At 48.3% G+C, this 21,823-nt stretch overlaps 1 protein-coding gene across 4 annotated transcripts in view; it reads right to left on the bottom strand.

Annotated features, from left to right (window-relative positions):
- The window catches only part of SPTB (spectrin beta, erythrocytic), a 141,755-nt gene that overhangs the window by 74,072 nt on the left and 45,860 nt on the right, over positions 1–21,823 (bottom strand). The window contains exons 1-3 of one of the 4 annotated variants that reach the window (XM_021099376.1): positions 11,829–12,143; positions 11,384–11,479; positions 6,388–6,586 (exon numbers count right to left, since the gene is read on the bottom strand). In XM_021099376.1, coding sequence (XP_020955035.1) covers positions 6,388–6,535 — 148 coding nt within the window. In that variant the 5' untranslated portion in view covers positions 6,536–6,586; positions 11,384–11,479; positions 11,829–12,143. Of the gene's footprint in view, positions 1–6,387; positions 6,587–9,271; positions 9,413–11,383; positions 11,480–11,828; positions 12,144–21,823 lie in introns of those variants that run through there. The other 3 variants (XM_013978291.2, XM_013978292.2, XM_013978290.2) reach the window with 3 other exon arrangements.

Genomic DNA, 21,823 nt, shown 5'->3' on the forward strand with positions numbered 1-21,823 from the left:
GCTCCCAGAGACTCAGCTGCTACTCAGCCTCCTTGTCATTCCTTCTCAGTGACATGATAAAAGGGGGAAATGAACAATTGCTACAGATGCTCTGAAAACAGCACTCCTGGCACCTCTTTAGCCAAGCAGCATGCAGGGGGGGCCCACAGGGGGAGAAGGGAGGGGGTGCTGGCTGCTTCCAGGAGCCAAAAGCTCAGTCAAGGCCTGGGGTCAGAGCCTGCCCTGGAGAAAGAAGCTGACAGCCCACAGGAATGTCCCAAAGACAGAGGAGGCTATTAACATGACTTGCTCAGACTGCACCCCATGGGGAAGGAGCAGAGTCTTATTATTAACCTCAGCGTATTAATATTTGATAAAGCATCTTCATGATGATAGATAGCAGTCACCCAGAGAAGGGGAAGAGTCTTGGTTCTGCAAAGCCTTCTAGAAGAGGAAGAACAGCTTTTATCCAGAGGGGACAATGGGGGAAAGTGTTATGTCCTGGGCAGGGGAAACAGTGGCCTCCTCGCAGGTCGCTTTGCACAGGTAACTGGCAGCTTTATCTGCACAGTGGCCTGTCTCAGGGGAGGAAGGAGGACTCACAGTGGCTGACCTCCAAGAGAAAGCTGCTGAGCCAATTATTTTTTTTTCTTCTGACAGTACATTAAAATGACTGCTGATGATTAAAGATATTTCCATGAATAGTACATTTTCCCAATATACAGTCTCTAAATAGACCTCCGTTCCACATTTTGAAATATGAGAGGAAAACATTTTAAAAACCTCTCATTAATGACATGATCTTTGTCCTCACAGGTGGCTGAATAGAGACATTCGGACCATTCACACCTGAGGCCTTGGTCTCCAGCAGCTGCTTCTGAAAGTGTCACCGTAACAGGTTGCCCAGAACCTGCTGACCCCTCCCTGCACAACTGTGGTGAAATCCTGCTCTCCAGAAGAAACCATTCACTCTCTGGACATAAAGAACCCCCGCCCTTTCTCTTTTTAGGGCCACACCTGCGGCATATGGGAGTTCCAGGGCTAGGGGTTGGATGGGAGCTGCTGCTGTCAGCCTACACCATGGTCACAGCAACACGGGATCCGAGCTGCATCTGTGATCTATGCCACAGCTTGGGGCAACACCAGATCCTCAACCCACTGAGCGAGGCCAGGGATCAAACCTGCATCCTCATAGATACAAGTCAGGTTCTTAAGCTGCTGAGCCACAACAGGAACTCCTACAAATTCCTTCTTAGGCAACTGGGGCACCTGGGCTCAGTGTTATCTGATGCAGGTGGGGAAACGAGTAGGTGGGATGAGCCTAAGCACCCCATTTTGCCACCAAAGTCAGGATGGAGGCCATACCACCCTCTTTGAGAAGTTTCCAGGGAGTCAAACCTGGTGGGCAGGGAGCAGCTGGGTCTGAAGACCACTATCCTAAAGCTTTGATGGAATACCTGCTGGTGAGAGAACGTAACCTTGGGGCCTGAGGCACAGTGGGTCTGGAAGACGTTCAAGGTTCAAAGTGGCAGCAGCCATGTGCTTCAGAGCACAGGGACCAAGCCTGCAGTGCACCTGCTGCCCTGTTGCCGTCCCTGCATTGTCCTCAACCAACCTCCCCACTCGGACTCAGGTCAATTCTAGTAAGAAGGCTACTCAGAGAGAATGCAGAAAGGGAGCACATCTCTCGTGTGGAATCTTGCCAGGATTCCGATGGAAAGGCAAAACCAGAGGGGCAACACCAATTTGTGCCCTGTGTCCAAAGGGGCGGCTCTGTGCAGTCTAGCCCTCAGTAATTGTTCCATGAGACAAAGAAGATGAGGAAGGACATGCCGGGTGCTCCCCTCCTCTCAGCCTTCTCAGAAGGCTTCGGACTGCCCCACCCCCACCCCTGCACTGCAACCTTCCAGATGCCTCTGAAGAGAGCTGGAAATCACACAACGGAGGCACCTGGGGTTTGGGGATGCTGTGCTGTGTGCATGCATAAGGCAGGGGTGTGGGGAGGGGACTAATGCACAGGGTCTCTCTTTTCAGGGCATCTTTCTATTGACTTCCTCCTCTTCCTCCTCTCCCAGCTGGGCCAACATCTGCCCCGAGGCAGCATCCTCACCCGCCTCATGGGCATGCACAACCAGGTATGTGGGTGTGTGCGGGTGGAGGCCTCCTCTGGGACAAGGAAGCGGATATTGTGGTTGGAAATTCCTTGTAGCCTGCAGTGCTTTGTCCCTCATCCAGACCTGCAAACGTTTACCTTACGGCTTCCAGTATGAAGGACAAGAAGTGAGATGAGTGACAATGAGGTGGTTTGAGGGGCACTGGGGAGGGGACACATTTTACTGAAACACGAAGGCTGAAACCTTTTGGAGGGATAGGAACCTGGGCTTTCCAGCTGCTCCTCTTCCTCTAATCTTTCAAAGCAGGTCCCCAAAGTAGGAAGGTGCCAGAAGCAGCCATCAAGTCAGAGAACGGCCTGCTGTTCAGGAAGAAGTCTCAGGACGTACCCACCACCAAACTCAGGAAGTGCTGCTGGCTTTAGAAGCTGACGCTGAGAGCAACATCTGCCCAGAGACCTACTGGGCAAGTACTCCTGCCGGGCCCCCCTCCCTCCCCTTGGCGTTGCCAAGGTCAAATCCAGCCCCATGCAGGAGCCTCCCACAGCATTTGCTTACCCACCTCCCCCTTTGCTTTTTGTCAGGCTGATCCACAGTTTCAAATCCAGGGTGATTCACTCTGGAGAGAAGGCAGGTATTTGGATACCAACGTGGCAGTTTTCAGGCAGAATAACCAGATGGCTTATTTATTTCTGCCCCAGGAGGAAGCGCTGGGGTTGGTCTGAAAGGCAGACTAGGAAATATTTCCTCTGGAGCTGAGAGGAAGGTGACTTGAGAGGAAGAACAGACGGAGTCCAGTTAACTGCCAGTCTTCTAACTCTGGGTCACTAAGCTCAGAAGGACTGTGAGGAAGAGCATCTAACAGGGCCTCATTGTCCTTTGGTTTCCAGGGTCATTCCTATCACCCAACTGATGGCAGAAACACAGCTGGAATCCTGGCTAAATAGCCTGGAGAAAGATCTGCACTGCAGGGGGCTTCATCCCCATGGACACTGGATCTCTGGGGACCAAACCACATGCTCCAAGCACAAGCATTAGCCTCATTTCACTGGTCCCTGGCTCTTTTTTTCCACTTAAACCTGCTAAGATAAAAGAGAGTGGGGGTTAAAAAGGAAGAAACTGGCCCTGTACCAGGCCAGGGTAACTGGGATGCTGGCTGAGCTGATGATCTTGAATATCTGAGCTGGGGAAAGAGAAGGGACAGAAAGATACTATTCCTAAGAAGATTCCCTGTAAACACTAATATTCCCCTAGCATTTATTAAAAGAAAACTTTCATACACCTGATCTTACTGGAGCTTCACAACCTCTTTGGGAAAAACTACTGTTTCCATTTTGTAAAACAGGCGATGGACTCAACCATGCTCCACAGCGGTAGCTTTACTGATGGATCCAGGATCTGAATCCATTTTCCTCCTTATCCCAGGACCTTCAATTTCAGACAGAAGAGGCCTGGCCGACCTCTCCAACCCTGCCCCATATACCTGCAAAGCAGATCACCACCATCTTATAAGAACATAGAGCCATGTGCCTTCCTTACTGTTAATACTCTTAGGAGTGGGGGAGTGATGGGGACAAAGGCAGCTTGTGCTCCCTAAGCCTCTTTGGAAAGGCTGACCTCTGCCTAGAGTGCCAAGGAGCCCCAGCAATGGCACTGAAGAGAAAATCGTCAAGAAGTTAAATCCAGGGTGGGCTGGGGAGACGGACACCTCCTTTCTCTGCTCGGCTTACCCAAGAATGGTCCATCTGGCCACTCTATGTTGGACCTTCTCAAAGCTTTGGCTTCTCCCACTGGTCACTCCAAGTGGACTCTCAGGAGAGGAATGTCAGTAAACTGGCTAGGCTTTTGTTTTAAAAAATCCTGAATGGACTCCAAACTTGTGTGTTTACTTCTTAGCCAGAAGTTCTGAGTTGCTAAGATCCAGGCATGCAACTCTGCAGTTCCACTTCTTCTGGGGGCTTTCAGGTGCTTTGACAGATCAGATGCACACTCTTCATGAGGACCAGACAAGGCTGGCGGAGGCTCTTTCCTGATCAACTTGCTCCACCCACTTCCACCAGTTTCCCAGGCTGCACTTGGGTCAGACCAGGCCACCCTCCCTATTGGCCAACCAGACCCATTCTCAGCCCACCCACCTGTCAAGATCACACACACCCCTCAATCTTAAGCCCAGGGATGACCTCTTCCATAAACAAGTCCCTGATTCTCCCCACTCTTCCCTCTTTGTTCTCTCATTGCTATTTAACTATGTATCTTTCCTATAGTGCTTCTCTAATTCTATTCATGTTAATTAATTATACACATTGGTCATTTTCCTACCAGATCATAAACTCCTCAGAGACAGATACGACTTTGAATCCAACTCTGTGTTCCCTGCCTCCATGTTCAAGTCAGGGTAGGGGTTTGGCTTTATACATCATAGGAACACAATGGGTAATTGTTAAAATGGTATTGACCCTCGTTTCTTAAAAAACAGGTTCTCTGTGAAACAGATCAAAGGATCCCTGTACAAAAGACAGCCCCACTCCTCGAGCTGTCCTTTGGCAAACTTTATGGAACACGGTACCCCTCACCCTCCAGCTCTATCGCCAGGGTCACTGCAGCCAGATCCAGTCAGCAGAGGACACAAAGAAGGTCAAACCAGACTGGCAAAGGCAAGGGTTCCGCGTTTGGTTATTTAAAGAGTTTAAAGTTACCTAAGCAAAAGCAAGGGGTTGGTGCTCTTATACATCCCCAGTGAAAACCAAGGAAGGATCGGTGGGGTAGCGGGTGGTGACGAGGAGATGAAGGAAGAAGAAAGGGATTTTCCTGCAAAGAGCAAGGACCAAAAGGGTGATGGCTGAGATGTCAATGAGTCCGCAGTGACAAGGGAATGAGGTACTCTATCCCTTTTGTGAGGCTGGGAAGCCTAGACCCACTGAGGTGAAAGGTCATCGTGGTCTCATGCCTGGACCTTCCTCACACCTCAACGTCAGCTGGAGACCTTGCACTGGGGAGCAGAGTGGAGGGCAGGAAGGTGGAAAAGTCATACCAGGAACCTCTCAGGGGGGCCATGAGTGAGGGGGCAGTGGGAGAATCAACCCAGAGAGTGCTCATGGGAAAGGGTGGAAGATGGGGACAATTGGTGATGGGAAAACAAGTGTGATCTGGGCTGGTCTCCGGTGGAGCAGGTGAAGGACCCCTTTTTCCCATATGTACCCACACACCACACCACCCTATGGAAGCTAAACTTTCTTTTTTTTTTTTTTTTTTTGTCTTTTGTCTTTTTTGTTGTTGTTGTTTTGTTGTTGTTGTTGTTGCTATTTCTTGGGCCGTTCCCGCGGCATATGGAGGTTCCCAGGCTAGGGGTTGAATCGGAGCTGTAGCCACCGGCCTACGCCAGAGCCACAGCAACGCGGGATCCGAGCCGCGTCTGAAACCTACACCACAGCTCACGGCAACGCCGGATCGTTAACCCACTGAGCAAGGGCAGGGACCGAACCCGCAACCTCATGGTTCCTAGTCGTATTCGTTAACCACTGCGCCACGACGGGAACTCCCCAAACTTTCTTTATTGGACAAAGACTTAGGGTCAGAACATAGCTACCTGGGGCCGGGCTCCAGGGAGGCACAGGGGTGGGTGGGTGGGTGGGGGTGGAAGGGGTCCCAACAATCAGATCTCGGCCAACAGGGGGAGAAGCCATTTCTACTAGAGATTAAAGGTCCTCTCTCTCTCTCTCTATCTCTCTCTCTCTCACACACACACACACATCTATCACGAACATGCTAAAATAAAAATCTAATTCCAGTCTAAGGATAAGAGGTTTAGTCCAGAAAATCCTCCTTTCTGAGGCAGTGTGGGGAGGATGTTATCTGTTCTCAATTTCCTATCAAATCACTCTTTTCTTTTGGGGCCACAGAGAAGAAGACAACAGTTCCTCCCTCCAGGACGAGGCAGGAGATGGAGGTACAGAATGAGGCCCCAGCACCTCTGCCCGGCACACACCCCTTACATACTCCTTTGCCCAGACTGTCTCTTACTTCTGACTTTGGCCACAGGTCATTTGGAACAGAGGTAGAGGGCAGGGCCCACTGGGCCCCCCTCTCCACGCGCCTGGAAGGAGGTGGGGGACGTGTGGGAGCAGAGGCTGCCTGATCTGTGCTCCCTCCCAAGGGGACCTGGCCTCTCTGAGCCATGCAACCACGTCTCCATCCCCGCCATGCCAACACACACAGACGGTTCACCGCAGGTGGGAAGGGCAGTGAACCTTCGTGTTGAGAGGGCAGCTCCCCTAACCCCCACAGCCCCAAAGAGTACCTGCCAAGGCCTTGATCCGGGACCTCTCAAAGAGCCTGGCTGAGCTGTTGTCATTATCCAGCTCATCGTCCGGGGCATCCCAGCGGGCATTGATCCGGCTGTACGGTGGCTGGTTGCCCACGTTTTCAAACTCCGTGGCCGACGTCATGTCAGCAGGCTCTCAGCAGCTACGCCTGCCTCAGTCTTCATGGAAGGGTCCCTGGGTGGGGGGGTGACAGCAACACAGTCAGAGGGTTAGCTCCCACCCCCTTGGACTTTGTCTCAGGGAGAACTCATCTGGAGCCTCCAACAGGAGTGGATTCTTGCAGGAGCTGCGCACAGTGCCCTCTGCCTGGCCATGCTTCCTACCCAGGGTCTCTGGGTCCTCGGTTATAAAATATTGCAACAGCAGCAGCAGCAACAGTAACAGCAGCAGTGGCGGCAGAGAAGGGAGAGCTGCATGCAGGGTCAGGACGACCAGCAGGTGGAGACGTCAGTCGCAGCAAGCCTGCTTCCTCCAAACCTGCTGCTACCGCGGGTGGCAGCGATAGCAGCTCTCCTGGGAGCTGGAGGCTGGCAGGGGCACACTGGCAGGAGCAGTCCCACCCGTGGACTGGGGCCAGGACCCAACCTGGTGGGTGCAGGGACAAGGAAGGAGAGGGGAGAAGGTGGGAGTTGGTTGAGTCTGACTCCACCATCACTCAGTGGGCAGAGAGATAAGCGTGAGCTTTAAGAGGACACGGGTGCCACCAGCCCTAGCATCTGCACTGGGGAAAGTTGACTCCTCCCGGAGGCTGTCCAGGAGCCCCAGAGTTCTTTCCCTGCAGCAAACATTGAGAAAACTGAGCCCTTGGTTTTGCCTTCCCTGAAGCGGGACTAGGTGCTCGGACAAGTCCTTCTGTTGCATCTCAGGACAGACCAAGGAGCCAGATGAGCCTGCTGTCGCCTCAAGACCATCAGCATGATGGTGGGGTGGGGTGGGGAGGGGAGCCCACAGACAATAGAGCAGTGTGTGTTCATCTATGCGGTGGCCACGGGCATCAGGAGCACGGGGTCCCCGCTTACTTGTCATTTACCACGCATGCTCATTCATTCGTTCCTGATTGATGTGAATATGCACCGAATCCCTACCAGCTGGCAGGTCCTGTGCCAGGCAATTATGAGCCAGACAGGAAGGGCCCTGTCCTCATGGAGCTTGTACTCGCACCAAGAGAGATGATTAAAGAAGCAATAACAATAAGGTGTGACCTTGTGCCACAATGGAGAAACGACGAGGGAACGTGAGCAACTCATGCTAGGGGCTGGGTGTTGGGGGAAGGAAAGTTTAAGCTGATTCCTAAAGGAAGCTTGGAGGCATCCTGGAAAAGGACAGATAGAAAGGAACGAGTCCAAACAAAGGGAAGAAAGGGCAGGCGCAAAGTTCTGAAGGTAAGAAAGTGTGTGGCAAAATCTAGGAACCTTACAAAATGCCACTGGAGGTGGAGTGAGGCCAGGGAAAAAGTGGGACAGGAGGTTAGAGAGGCCAGGCTGGTCCTGGATGTCCTATGGCCTTTGCCCCAAAACTAGCCTCCCATCAGCCTTTTTTTTTTTTATGTCTTTTTAGGGGCCGTACCCATGGCATATGGAGGTTCCCAGGCTAGGGGTCCAACTGGAGCTACAGTTACTGGCCTATACTACAGCCACAGCAATATGGGATCCGAGCCACGTCTGCAACCTACACCACAGCTCATGGCAATGCCGGATCCTTAACCCACTGATCGAGGCCAGGGATCGAACCCACAAACTCATGGTTCCTAATCGGATTTGTTAACCACTGCGCCACGACGGGAACTCCCCTCCCTTCAGTCTTAACTTCCTTACCTGTACCTGCCCTTCCGTCATCTCCCCAGCTTGCTTACGGAACCCCAAGATTGAGTCTATAACAGAGGACAGGGAGCCCAGAGCCTTCCCAGCCAAGAGAACAAAGGCAGTGGGGGTGGGGAGGCTGTGAGGCAGACGAATAACAAGTGCCGACAACTAGTGAGCTGTGAGGTAAGCCACGCCCTCCAGGAGCGTGTGCACACACACCACACATACACACACGCACTTGATCCAATGCATACCCACCCACCCAAGCAGGCACACGCCTGAGGAAGAAATGAAGCAAGCGCACCAGCCCAAGCGTAACTGCAGCGCTAGAGCCCTTATTTTTCAGTCTCTTCAGACTTCAGACTCTTTCCCCCAGTCTGATTAATCAATCCCACCACATCCCTTTGAGGTACAACAGCAGCCAGAACGATCCACCCTAACGGCACAAGGGAGGAAACCAAGGCCTGGGGGACGAGGCTCGCCAAGGTCATGCCGGGAATCTCTGCTGTGCTGGGAAGAGGCCACTTTATCCCCCTTGAGCGGGTGGGTTTTAGGGAAGCAGGTGGGGAAAGAACACAGCACGTGGGGACGGAGGCCACTCCCCAGCTTCCAGCGCTTGGCCAAGGGGTTCGCTACGCAGGGCAAGGGAAGGTGGAGGTGGCGGAGCCAGCCATCACCCCGAAAAGGTACATCCTGGGATTCCAGGCCAGGGACCCCCACAGCCTTGTCCCTCCTGACAGGCAGACAGACAGACATGCTGCTTCCAGCGCTGAAATGTCCATCGCACTGGGCAGAGGTGGCTGGGCTGGGCTCCCCATGCCCTTCCCACCTCCCTTAAGGGAAACTACTGCCTGCTTGGAGCTCTGGGTGGGAGAGGGACTGACAGGCTGACCACTGGCCCCTGAGCAGGACTGAACTGCCAGGCTCAGGAAGCGAGGTGAGATCAGATCCTGCGGGCAGGAGGTAACCGGACCCTGGCGCTCCTCCGGGGCTCGGGCTATTTTTAAGAGTGGCTGGGAGAGGCCCAGGCCGCGGGGCCGGGGGGGAGTGAGATTACCTTTGCTGCGTGGCTCCGTAAATAAGTCTGCCCCAGAAAGATGAGCCTGAGCAGCCAGACCAGCAGGCCCCGGCGTTCAAGACAAGATTGATGGCCCCGGGTGCGGGAGAGCAGCCACTCGACAGCAATTCATCCTGCTTAAAAACGCCAGGCCTCCTGCGACCGCAGCTCTGAGAAGGCAGCAGCCAGGCAGTGGCTCTGCCGGGATTGTGAAAAAACACAAGCATGGGTCTAAATACACATCTCCGTTTTTTTGTTTTGTTTTGTTTTTTTTAAGAAGGGTCAGGTCCCTGAAGACAAACACCAGGAAAGAGATTCAGAAACTAAAGAGAGGCCCTCTTCCTCCTGCCCCCCAGCCGTGCCCACCCCAGCGGCCTGCCCAGATGGCATCCCATCAGCGCCAAAGGGGTGGGGCGGCCAGTGTGTTCAGTGCCAAGGGGAGAAGCGTGGAGAATCAGGTGTGAGAAGCAGAAGAGAGCAAAGTAAGAAAAGAGGGAAGATACAGATGGTTATTCCCACCAGATAACCTGGAACACCAATTTCAACCCAGGGGCACCCATAACTGTCCAAAGCCTGGCAACGAAGAAACCACCAGGACCAAAAAGAAGAGCATAGACTGGGCAGTCATGGTGGGGACACCTAACCGAATGGGGGGGTCAGGAAAATGACATTTAAGTTGATACAGGAAGAGAACCTGGAGTTGAGGTGATTCAGTCACAGTTTTTTGTTTGGGGGCTTTTTTTTTTTTTTTTTGGCAGAAGTTCCCAGGCCAGGGATTGAACCCGAGCCACAGCATCGACAACGCCACAATTCAGTCACCTTTTTAGGGATATAATTCATCTATGCAGCCAGATTGGGCCTCCCGAAGCAAGGCAGACAGCAATCCCACAGCTGAAAATAGGTCCCAACTTGCCCCTCAATTCCCTGCCAGCGAACCCAGGAAAAAAGATGTAAAAAGGAGTTCCTTGTTCCTTCACCCTCTGATTCACCTTCAGGTCCCCTAGAAGTCCTTCTGATAACCCACCAGACCTTTGTCAGAGGGTAGATGGGTCTTCTCTGGCCTGTGCCCAGGAGATCCTGCCTGCCCTTGTCCATCTGCCTGCCTGTCAGCAGTGGGGCAGGTCTATCTCCAAACACAGAGTCCAAGGCTCAGCCTTATCCAGGTTACGCTTTGAGCAGCATGGGTCCATAGAAGACTGGCCCACAGCTCAGTACTGAAAAGCCCATGGAATTGCACAGCACTCCCACTTGCACAAGGAACTCCTGCCTGGGAAATGGATTTCACAACATCACTGATGCAACCCACAGCCCCACCCTTCGCTCCCATGCCCAGGGACCCATCCGCTTCAGAGATCAGGTGTTAGGCCTCGGAACTGCAAACCCCACATGCTTTGCCCAGCCAATCCCTGGGGCGGGTAGAAACCCAGGAATTGGCTGCTGTGCCAGCTTCTCTCCCTGTCTGCAGGGTGCTGCCAGAGCCCTCATGAGAGCTCCCTTCAGCCCTCCCTGCAGTGCTGAGCAGAAGAGGATGGATGCTCTTTTCTTCCCCTCCCCTCCCCACCTCCTCTTTCCTGGACCACGAAAATGTGAACAGCAACAAAGTCTAGGAGTGGAAAACAGGGGACATACAGTCTGATGCCATGCTACCTTAGCAGGGTCACAGGTGCAGGCTGTTGTGAGAGCTTCAATACAGTTTTCCTTAAACAGAGAATGTAGACTCTATTTTCTCTTTAGCTGTAAGGTTTGATCCCTTGCCTACTTCCTATTTTTTCCTTTTATGCTACTGCAAACCTGCTTTTAACATATTTCGGGGCGTTCCTGTCATGGCTCAGTGGTTAATGAACCCTACCAGTATCCATGAGGATGTGGGTTCAATCCCTGGCCTCGCTCAGTGGGTTAAGGATCCAGCGTTGCAGTGAGCTGTGGTGTAGGCTGCTAGCTACAGCTCTGATTAGACCCCTAGCCTGGGAAACTCTATATGCTGTGGGTGTGGCCCTAAAAAGACAAAATAATAATAATAACAATAATAAAACATATTTTGGTACTATGGCAACCCAGGTCAGAAGATTAAATCCTAAAACTTCTCTGGAACTTTTCTGCCAATGCACTTACCAAAATGGAACATCCTTCTGCTCCCTTTGACCTTGACCGTAATCTCATTGCATATTCACAGACACCTTAAAGAACAGTCACGTATAGAAATGCACGCTGAAAGAGCATGAGAACCAATGAGACACCCAGTGTCAAGTACTCTAAATCCATCTCCATCCCCAACCTCCATCTGTCTAGCAGATGCCTCTACCTAGAAATTACAGCTCAGTCTCAATATGGCTAAGCCTGAGCAGAAGGCTCCCAGGACAGCAGAGGAGGGGAGTTTCAGGACCATGGGGTGACAGTGAGACCCAGGCAAGCATACCACCTGCAGGTGACCTTTCCAGGAGATGGATGTCACCAGCAGTCCCTGGGCCAAGCTGCTTCCTCTCCCCAGAACACATTCTGCTTTCCCACAGTCCACAGTTCCCATCCCCACCCAGCCTGGCTGCCAGTGCATCCTTACCGGGGTGTGGCATGGGTTCTTAATGTCTCAAGGTTCCCATCCATCATTGCCACTATCCAGGATCTTCATGTATTTATCACATCCTGGTCATGCCAGTCCATTGCTATTCGGTAAGGTTTTACCCAGACTCTTCTGCTCCAGTGTCTGTCACCAGGCAGGGACTTCAGGCCCACATGTCACAACTTGTCCACCCTCATCATGGAAAAATATCCTACTAAGAACTGGCTTCAGTTTTGCTGCAGCTGCCTGGATGGGGGAGGAGTGTGGGATCCTGGCCCCAAGAGTTCTTGCAGGGATCTGACTGGGGAACAGGTGCTGCTCAGCTCTGCTATGGGGACTGGCCCATCAGCCCTTTCTCTTAACAACATCCATCAGCGCCTCACGTCCAACACAGAGGCAAATGTCTGCTGGGAATGATTAAAGGAGAGAGGAGAGATGATACTCTTAGTATATAGTTTTCAAAGGTTATGTTCTATTGGGATCCTTGGACTCGATATTCACATTTACAGAAAACTACTGAAATCCACTCCTACTTCTCATCTCTCCCAACTCACTTATTTCAAGACAGTCACTGGCCACCTTTTTCAGAATACGTAGTAATTCTGTGGTACTCCAAGTGAAAAGCTGAATGTCTAATTTCTCTTCTTCTTTCTTCTCTGATGAAAACTGCACAGGGAGCTAATGTGGTCTCAACATTGGAAGTGGTCAAGAATAGGTTGAAATAATAGTTGGGAATAGGCTCTCCTAAAACAATTGATTCAGAAAAATAAAAAAAAAACCATTAGATAACAGACTGATGGAGAATTATACAATGGGATCAAGTTCCCAACACCTGAATTCACTGATGAATTTTAACATCACTAAGAACAGGACAACAACTTGCAACCTGTAGGTCTCCTTTCAGTTCTCAATTGCCATTTCCCCCAGCTCTGGCTCTTGCACACACTGTGCCTCTGGCCTAGAACACTTCTTGGAGCATCTTTGGTATCTGGCTCCTCCTCCTTCCTCAGGTCTCCTCTGAGATATCACTCCCTTGTGGAAGTCCTCCCCAAGCACCCCATGTAAGCTGAGTCCTTTGCCATCCTCAATGTAGGCACTTCATGTGACCCCTTCATAGCCCACATCATAACGAATTACTCATGCATCTGTCGGTTTACTTTCGTTTTGGCCTCCTCCTGCCTAGACTATAGGTTCCTTGCAGACAGCAGCCAAGTCTGTCTCGTTCATTACTGTATTCCAGTGCTTAGCACTATGCTTGGGATATATAGGTGCTCAATAAATATTCTCTTTTTCCTAGAGACCTAAGCTCAAACACTGGAGCCTCTATCCCACCTTATTCCTTGACCCACATGGTACTCATGCAGATAGCCCACTTATGTGTATGGAGCACTTATTCAATATGGATCCATCACCACCACCAGTCATGAAGACTCTGCCAAGTGTCTTGCATCTGTCATCCTTTTATGTTCTAAAGTTTCCACTCCAGGTGCTTAACCACTTCCTGCATGGACTTGTGGACTTGTGTAATGGTCCAAACTTGTCTGTGCTTGGCCTCTTCCACCCCGGACACAGCCTTCTTCATAAAGACATGCCTCTACTCCAGAATTTCAGCACAGTCTAATCCAGAGCCCTACACAATTCAGCGCTGAGCTCATGTTCTCTCTTACGCCAATTCTGCTCCAACCTAGAGGGTTTGCATATCTCCCACCCCACTGTGTGTCACGTGCCTCTACAACTTTATTTGGGTCATAACCCATGTGCTGAAATTTAGGCATCTCTCCTCTCTCCCTGCAATTTAAAACAAATACGATTTTCCAACATTTAGAAACACAATATAACATTTTCCTAGAATCTGAGGGAGGTCACCTTTCCCCATGGATCCTCCACTGCCTCTACAACCAAGTGGAGGGGGCAGTAAAGCTGGGATCAGGGAAAGCTACTGATGGTCTGTGCCCCGATTCCCCCTCATCTGTCCCACTCCCTCCCCCAGTCTCATTTTTATTGCTGGGTGAGGCCAGATCCTTGCCTCAGGCCATCTTTCCACTCCTGGGGAGAAGATGAATCTTTAGCTTTTTCTCCCTTCCATTTTCATTTTGACATGCTCGAGTCTTTCTCATCTTAAATAAAACTCCTCTTTGCCATCCCTTCTTTCCTCCCTTTCCAAGTCGAATTTCTTGACAAAGTTGCCAAGGAGATGAAGAGGTGATTTACAGAAGAGGAGATCCAAAAGGCTAAAACCCTAAGAAGAGGCACTTGAGTTCATTCGTTAACCCAGAAATGCTGACTAAGATAAGGAGATGTGAGGGGCAAACATTATCAAGCTGGATAACACAAGCTGTAGCTGGTGATGTGCATGGCTGGACCCTCGTGCACTGCTGGTGAGAGTGTGGACTGGCTCAGCCATTCTGGAAGGCAGCCTGCAGTTCTCAGGCAGCTTATATATCTACAACTCTGTTCCTGGTCATATAGACCAAAGACGTTCTCACAGGTCAAAAAGGGGACAGGTGCAAGGATGTTCACTACAGTGGTGGGGAGGTAAAGACAACCTGTGTGTCCATAACTGGGGGGGCGGACAGTAAAATGTGGTGAATGCACATATGGAGGACACATGGCAGCACTGGAGGATCTAAAAACATGGTGCTGGATAAGATAAATAAACAGAATGAGATCTACGAGACACCACTGACATAAATTCAAAACATAGGCATTATCAAACAACATATATATTAAAAGAAAACATACAAAGGAAAACTCTTAAGCGTTGTTGCCTCTCGGTGGAGTGAGGGAAATGGAAAAGGGACATGGAGATGAAAGGAAACTAATCACCCAACCAACAAACCAACCAGAAGAGGGAACTTGCCTAGAAAATAATGATGATGAACTGAGAAGTATGATGAGGCCTCTGCTCCTAAGGTTAAGAACAGATACAGTATTTCTGTCTATATTCATGAGAACATCCTCATCCCACACCCAATTCACTCCTCAACACACTGAAAGCTGGCTTCCCCCATTGGTTCATGAAGCTATTCTTGCCAAAAGTCACTGACACCTCCCTTTCTTGTTCCTTAAAACAACAGATGCTTTTCAGGTCTTATCTTGACTTATCAGCAGCATTAAGCTCTGTTGGCCCTTCCAAAATTTCCTGAAATCACTTCCTTTTCTTCCAGGACGTGCTCTTTGTTCTCTCTTAGCTCGTTGGCTCTTCCTCCTTAGCCTGCTTTGTGGGCTACCCTTCCTCCTCCTCTCCTTTGAATGATGGTGTTCCCCAGGGTTCTCTCCTGGCCCTTCCATTCTTCCTCTGTCTGTGTGCTCCTCTTAGACTATCTCCTGTACTCCCATTACCTGAATGACCACCTCATGCTAATGCTTCCAAGTCTGTCTCCTCAACTCCCATCCATCACAACCAGCTGCCTTCTGAACATCTAACTGAAGTGCCCTCAGGCCTCTCATATTCAGCATCATCCCCATTTGAATCTATCACCATCCGACATGTTCATCCTTCCTGACATGTTCTTAGTCCACCAATATCCCAATGGTGTAAACCCAAACCTACAGTGGTGGAAGACCCAGTATCTCATCAACTCAGTCCCCTCAATGTCTTGCAAATCTCTCTTCTTTTCTGTCTCCACTGCTCCCCCTCACTTCTGGCCAATGTCATTTCAAGTCTAGTGGTTTCCTGCTGACTTCTCTGCACCCATATTTGCTCTTTTGCCTATCATCCCAACCCACCCTCTATATCATGGCCAGAAAGATCATCTTAGAATATAACTATGATTATGTCACTTCCATTTCACAGCACCTCTCTATCTTAAAGAGTCAAAAGCCCTTCATAATCTATCCCCTACTAAATACTACTCTATCCAACCCTCCCTACTTCCCCAATCCTACTTTCCAGCTCTCTCTGGATATGCTCTCTGCTCACACTGTTCCCTAAACCTGGAACACCCTCTCTCTTTTTCAGAATAATTTCTTATCCTTCAGACTCATCTTAGCTTTCACCTCCTTCAAAAAAGCTCTCCATCAGGAGTTCCCATCCTGGTGCAGCGGAAGCAAATCCATCTAGGAACCATGAGGTTGCGGGCTTGATTCCTGGCCTCGCTCAGTGGGTTAAGGATCCGGAGTTGCCATGAGCTGTGGTGTAGGTCGCAGATGCAGCTCGGATCTGGTGTTGCCGTGGCTGTGGCATAGGTCAGCAGCTGCCCCTCTGATTTGACTCCTAGCCTGGGAGCCTCCATACACCAAGGGTGTGACCCTAAAAGGACAAAAGACAAAAAAAAAAAAAAAAAAAACAAAGAAAGCTCCCCATCTTCACCCCGACCCCCTGTAGCAGTGGGAGGTGGGAGCTCTACTTTCAGGATCTATCACACTCAGTGCTCATTTTCATCAAAGCACTTAGCCACAGGGTAGGAAAAGAATCTATCTCTCAGTCTTTTCCAATAAACCATAAGCTGCTGAAGCAGGGATATCCTCATTCATTCTTTTGGTCTCAATTGCCCAGCATAATGCCAGGTACATGAAGTGGGGCTAGAAAATGTTGAACAAATGGGTGAGAACTGAGAAATGCAGAGCGTCGCCCCTTAAGAGGATGAGAGCAGCTCCTAGAGAGGATGCACTGTTGGAAGGCCAGCTTGGAGGTCAAGGTGCTGAAGGGGCTGGAAATGTGGCACACAGCAGGAGTGCTATGGATGCGGGCTGGGCACTGATGCCCTGACAGTGTCACTGTTGCCCCTGCCGCCTCAGCCACACATCCCCACCATTTCTGTCTTTTGCTGGACTGTGGTATCATAAGGAACAGGCAGAGACAGCAGCACCCAACTCCTACGAACGCCTTCCAACCTTCCCGGCAGAGCAGCTCTGACTCAACCCACATCTCAGTTTCCTCACCTGAACCTGATGAAAGTTTCCACTCCTCACCCAGAACTCTTCTAGACAGGGAGGCCCCACCCCACTGAGCTGAGGACTCTTTTATATATTCTTTCTCATGTGTCACAGAAATGTCAGTCAGAGAATGGTTTCTAGCCATACATCTCTGCTACACAAACAAAGCAAGCTATTTTAAAAGTTGAACCTATAAATAATACATAAGTTGTGGGTGCCAATTTGGTATTCATTCATGTTAGAGCTTTTAAAATAATTCAATTAAAATTAATCTTTTAAAAGTTGCTCAGGCCCACAAGGAGTCCTGAGGGAACAGGTGCTGGCTGGAGGACCTGCCCATCCTCAGCCAGGGCACGAGCCTGATGCAAAGGGGCCATCCTCTGGGGACAAACAGGATGTTGCCTGCAAGGCTCCAGTCTTGAAGCAATAGCAAGGGCAGCCTCTTCTGGCCCAGCAGAGCCAGCTCTTCCTGTGCACAATCTCCCAGTCTGCAGAGAGGGCACCCCTCAGCCACTAGAATCCACTGAGCTTTCTTCTCTGGGGTCTGTGGATGGGGAGGCACCAGCTGCTGACTCACCCAATCACTCTGCTGCCCACAGTCCTCAAGAAAAAGACTTGTTCTTTATGTGACTATGCAGCAAAGCCCAAGGCTAGGAAGGGAACCTGGAGTTTACTCATACTTTCACATATATCGCCCCATTTAATACACACTCACACTCACAGGCTGGTAGATCGTATTACTATTATTACTGCTATTAGTATTATTATTCCTGTTCCATCAAAACAGCAGACCTGGGCTGAAATCCTAACTCGTGTGCTTAGCAGTTGTGTTCTCTTCTCTCTCTCACTGAACCACTCTGGACCTCAGTTCCTCTGGCTGTAAAGTGAGGGAAATACTTTGTGATTCTGTGGCACAGGATCGGGCCAGCCCGTGTCCAAATTCTATTCTTTCTACACACAGCTTGGAGGCATCTTCCAGTCACCCCTGTGGTTAGCTGCGGTTGTGTGACTGAATGAAGCACAAGTGACAACACTTCAAGATCTTACAAAAATATTTCCCATGACTCCTTATTCTTTCCCCTAAATTCCTAGGGGACTAAACTAAAGGACCAAGACTAAAGGACCAAGATGAAAAGAATCTGATTTCCTGGAGGACGGTGGGGATCAAAGTCTCCCCCTCAGTTTATACCCATTTACTCGTCTGTGATGTGAGCCAGAAAAAACAATGTTCTTTTACAGTTCGTTTTTTGAGCAGCTAGGATGTCCTCATCAATATACCTGCCACTTACACACATCAAGGAGTTGAACAGATTATATGCAGTTACATGAAAACAATGTACAAATTCTATAGTATCATATAACTCCAAGGTATTGTTATTTACAAAGAAACCTCAGTATCACATTTGCGGGTCTGCTCAGTATATACACTATTAGCAAGAAGGAAAGCACATAGTAGGTGGAGTCCATTGTCATTAGCCCATCGCCCTTCTGCAACTCTCTTTCTCTCTCACCCTTGCCTCAAGCATCCAAGCTCCCAACTCCCTTGAACCAGGTTCCTCCACTGAGTTGAATAACCCAAGTGGAACTCCTCCTTCAGACCTACTTCCATCCCTACTTCAAAATAAAATGGATTCAGACAACCTAATTCCCCATCAAAGTAAACTCCGAAAAGGGAATAATGACATTTTTCACCTTGGAGGTCTCTGCACACGGTAGGGACTCAATTAGGACATGTTAATTGGATGAAACAGATGTATCTACCTTCCAAGGGGCAGAGCATCTCCCCCAGGGAGCACAGCTTAATAAGCACCATATGGAAACAGGTTACCTTATCCAAAAGGGGGATATGGGAGTTCCTGTCGTGGCTCAGCGATAATGAACCCAACTAGTAGCCATGAGGACACAGGTCCGACCCCTGGCCTCGCTCACTGGGTGAAAGAATCCGGTGCTGCTGTGAGCTCTGGTGCAGGTCACAGACTTGGCTCAGATCCTCCCTGCATTGCTGTGGTTGTGGCATAAGCCAGCAGCTGCAGCTCCAACTGGACCCCTAGCCTGGGAAATTCCATATGCCTTGGGTTCGACCCTAAAAAAAAAAGACAAAAAAAAAAAAAAAAAAAAGAGAGAGAGAGAGAGAGAAAGAAAAGAAAAGAAAAGAGGGATATGAAAGAGATAGTATAGGAGCCAAATAGATGAGAAATGGTTGGTCAGACAGGCTACTCAGCACATTCAAATTGAGCAAGGAAAGCAACTGTAAATTGCACCTACAGAGAAAGCCAGCTTTACCTAAAGGGCTCCTGAAAAGTATAGCCTTAACTCAATGTGTGACGTGTGCTAGGATGCAGACCCTCAGTGGGAGAAGGAGCTGTCCAACGTTAGAGAATGTGGTGAGAAGAGTACAGAATGAAGCCCTATTTCCTGCCTTCCAGAGTTATACTCAGACCTCTAAGCCTCACTGCTATCTGACCATAACCAAGAACGTTGATGAACTCAAGACAAGCATTCACAAGTAGGCTGGCACTGCTTATTAATAAATTCAACAAATTGGTATTGAACAAAAACACCCCCCCAACCCATGGAATACTTAGGTATAAACAGAACAAAATATGTGCAAGATCAAGAGGCTAAAAACTACAAAACACCCATGAAAGAAATTAAAGGTCTAATAAATGGAGATCCACTCCACACCCATGGATTGGAAGATTCAATACTATTAAGATGTAAATTTTCCTGAAAATGACCTATAAATTCAATGCCAATTAAAATACCCACGGGTTTTTTTTGGGGGGGGGTTAGAAATCAGCAAGCTGATTCTAAATTTTCTAGAAAGGCAAAGAAAACAGAACAGCAAAACTATTTTTAAAAAATGATCAAAAGTGGAGGACTCACATTACCAGATTTTAAGACTTACCATAAAGCTACAGCCATCAAGCTAGCATAGCATGGTAAAAGAATAGACATACAGATCAGTGGATTAGACTAAAATCCAGAAATAGACCGATATATACCTATGTTACTGGCAAAGGTGCAAAAATAACATAATGGAGAAAGGACAATATTTCCATGAAAAACTGGACACCAAAAGAAAAATAATGAACCTCTAACTCACAGCACAAACAGAAATTAACCTAAAATGGATTATAGGTCTATATGTAATACCTGAAACTTCTAGAAAAAGAAAAAAAAAAACAGGAGAAAAGTCTCTGTAATGTTGGGTTAAGCAAAATATTTTAGACACAACACCAAAAGTTTGATCCATAGAAGATCAGGTATCATATAAGACAAATTTGAGTTAATTTGACCACCAAAAATAAAAATATCTGCTCTTTGAAAAATATTGTTAAGAGAATGAAAATATAAGCCATAGACTGGGAGAAAATACTTGTAAGATGTATCTGATAAAGGACTTGAATATATAAAGAACTCTCAAAATTCATTAATTTAAAAAAAAACTCTACCTTTTACTCACTTTTAATTGCGTTAGCCTGTGGTGCAGTGGGTTAAGGATCTCACATTGTCACTGTAGTGGTTCAGGTCTCTGCTGTGGCATGGGTTCAATCCCTAGCCCAGGAACTTCCACATGCCGCAGGTGTGGCCAAAAGAAAATGTGCAAAAGGTTTATACAAATATTTCCTCAAAGGATATATGGATGACAAACGAGCACATGAAGATGCCCAATTTCATTCATCATTAGGGAAATGCAAATTACATCTACAATAAGATATCACTACATGTCTACTAGAATGGCTTCTTTTTTTTTTTTTGCTATTTCTTGGGCCGCTCCCGCGGCATATGGAGGTTCCCAGGCTAGGGGTCAAATCAGAGCTGTAGCCACCGGCCTACACCAGAGCCACAGCAACGTGGGATCCGAGCCGCATCTGCAACCTACACCACAGCTCACGGCAATGCCAGATCGTTAACCCACTGAGCAAGGGCAGGGATCGAACCCGCAACCTCATGGTTCCTAGTCGGATTCGTTAACCACTGTGCCACGACGGGAACTCCTAGAATGACTTTTAAAAAAACTGACAGTAACAAGTGCCAGTCAGGATGCAGAGTAACTAGAACTATCAAACATTGCTGGTGGGAATGTAAAATAGTACAGCCACTCTGGCAAAGAGTTTGGCAGTTTCTTATGAAATTAAATTTACATATGATCTAGCAATCATACTCCTAGTCATTTTTACCCTAAAGAAATAAAAACCTGGTTCTCACAAAACCCTCTATGCAAATATTTACAGCAACTTTATTTATAATGACCAAAAACTGGAAACAACCTAAGTGTTCATTAACTGGTAAATGGATAAACCAACTGTGGTATAACCAAATAATGAAATACTACTCAGTCATAAAAAAGAATAGATAAACTAAACATAACATGAATGAATTACAGATGCATTATGTTAGGTGAAAGAAGCTGGATTTGAAAGGTTGCATACTGCATGATTCAATTTATATGAAATTCTGGAAAAGGCAAAATTATAAGGACAGAAAACAAATCCCTGGTTGCCAGGGGTTAGGGCTGGGGAAAGAGGCTGACAATCAAGGGGAATGAGGGAATTCTGGAGGTTGATTGTGGTGGCAGTTATATAACTACATATGTATTTGTTAAAATCTATAGAAATGTTCACTGAAAAGAATAAATTTTACTGTATTTAAATTATACAATAAATCTAAAAACAAAACTGCAACTAAAAACATAGCATAAGCAAAAATACTAAAAACATCATTGTACAACTACAGGTGTGATAAATTCATTGAGTAATAAAAAAAAATAAAGCACAAAAAAACCTAAAACAAATATTTATTGAGTACCTACCATGTGTAGGTGCACTGTTATGAACTTCTCTGATAAGAGTGATGTAGAATAATTAGTTCAGTGTACTATAATGAGGACATAATTATGGTATAGGCATGGATTCTGCCTTCCGGTTGCCTAAGACATGGATATAAGTAATGATACAACAGGATAAAATTAAGTGTCAAGAGAGAGGCATAAGCAAAATATCACAGGATTTCAGAGTCAGGAGAGAATATCAAATGCTGGAGAAACCAGAGAAGTCTTCATGGAAGAGATGGCATTTGAGTTGAGTGCTGATGACAGGAAGTGGTGATTTTCT

Source organism: Sus scrofa, chromosome 7 (genome assembly GCF_000003025.6).
Source record: "Sus scrofa isolate TJ Tabasco breed Duroc chromosome 7, Sscrofa11.1, whole genome shotgun sequence".
Classification (NCBI taxonomy): domain Eukaryota; kingdom Metazoa; phylum Chordata; class Mammalia; order Artiodactyla; family Suidae; genus Sus; species Sus scrofa.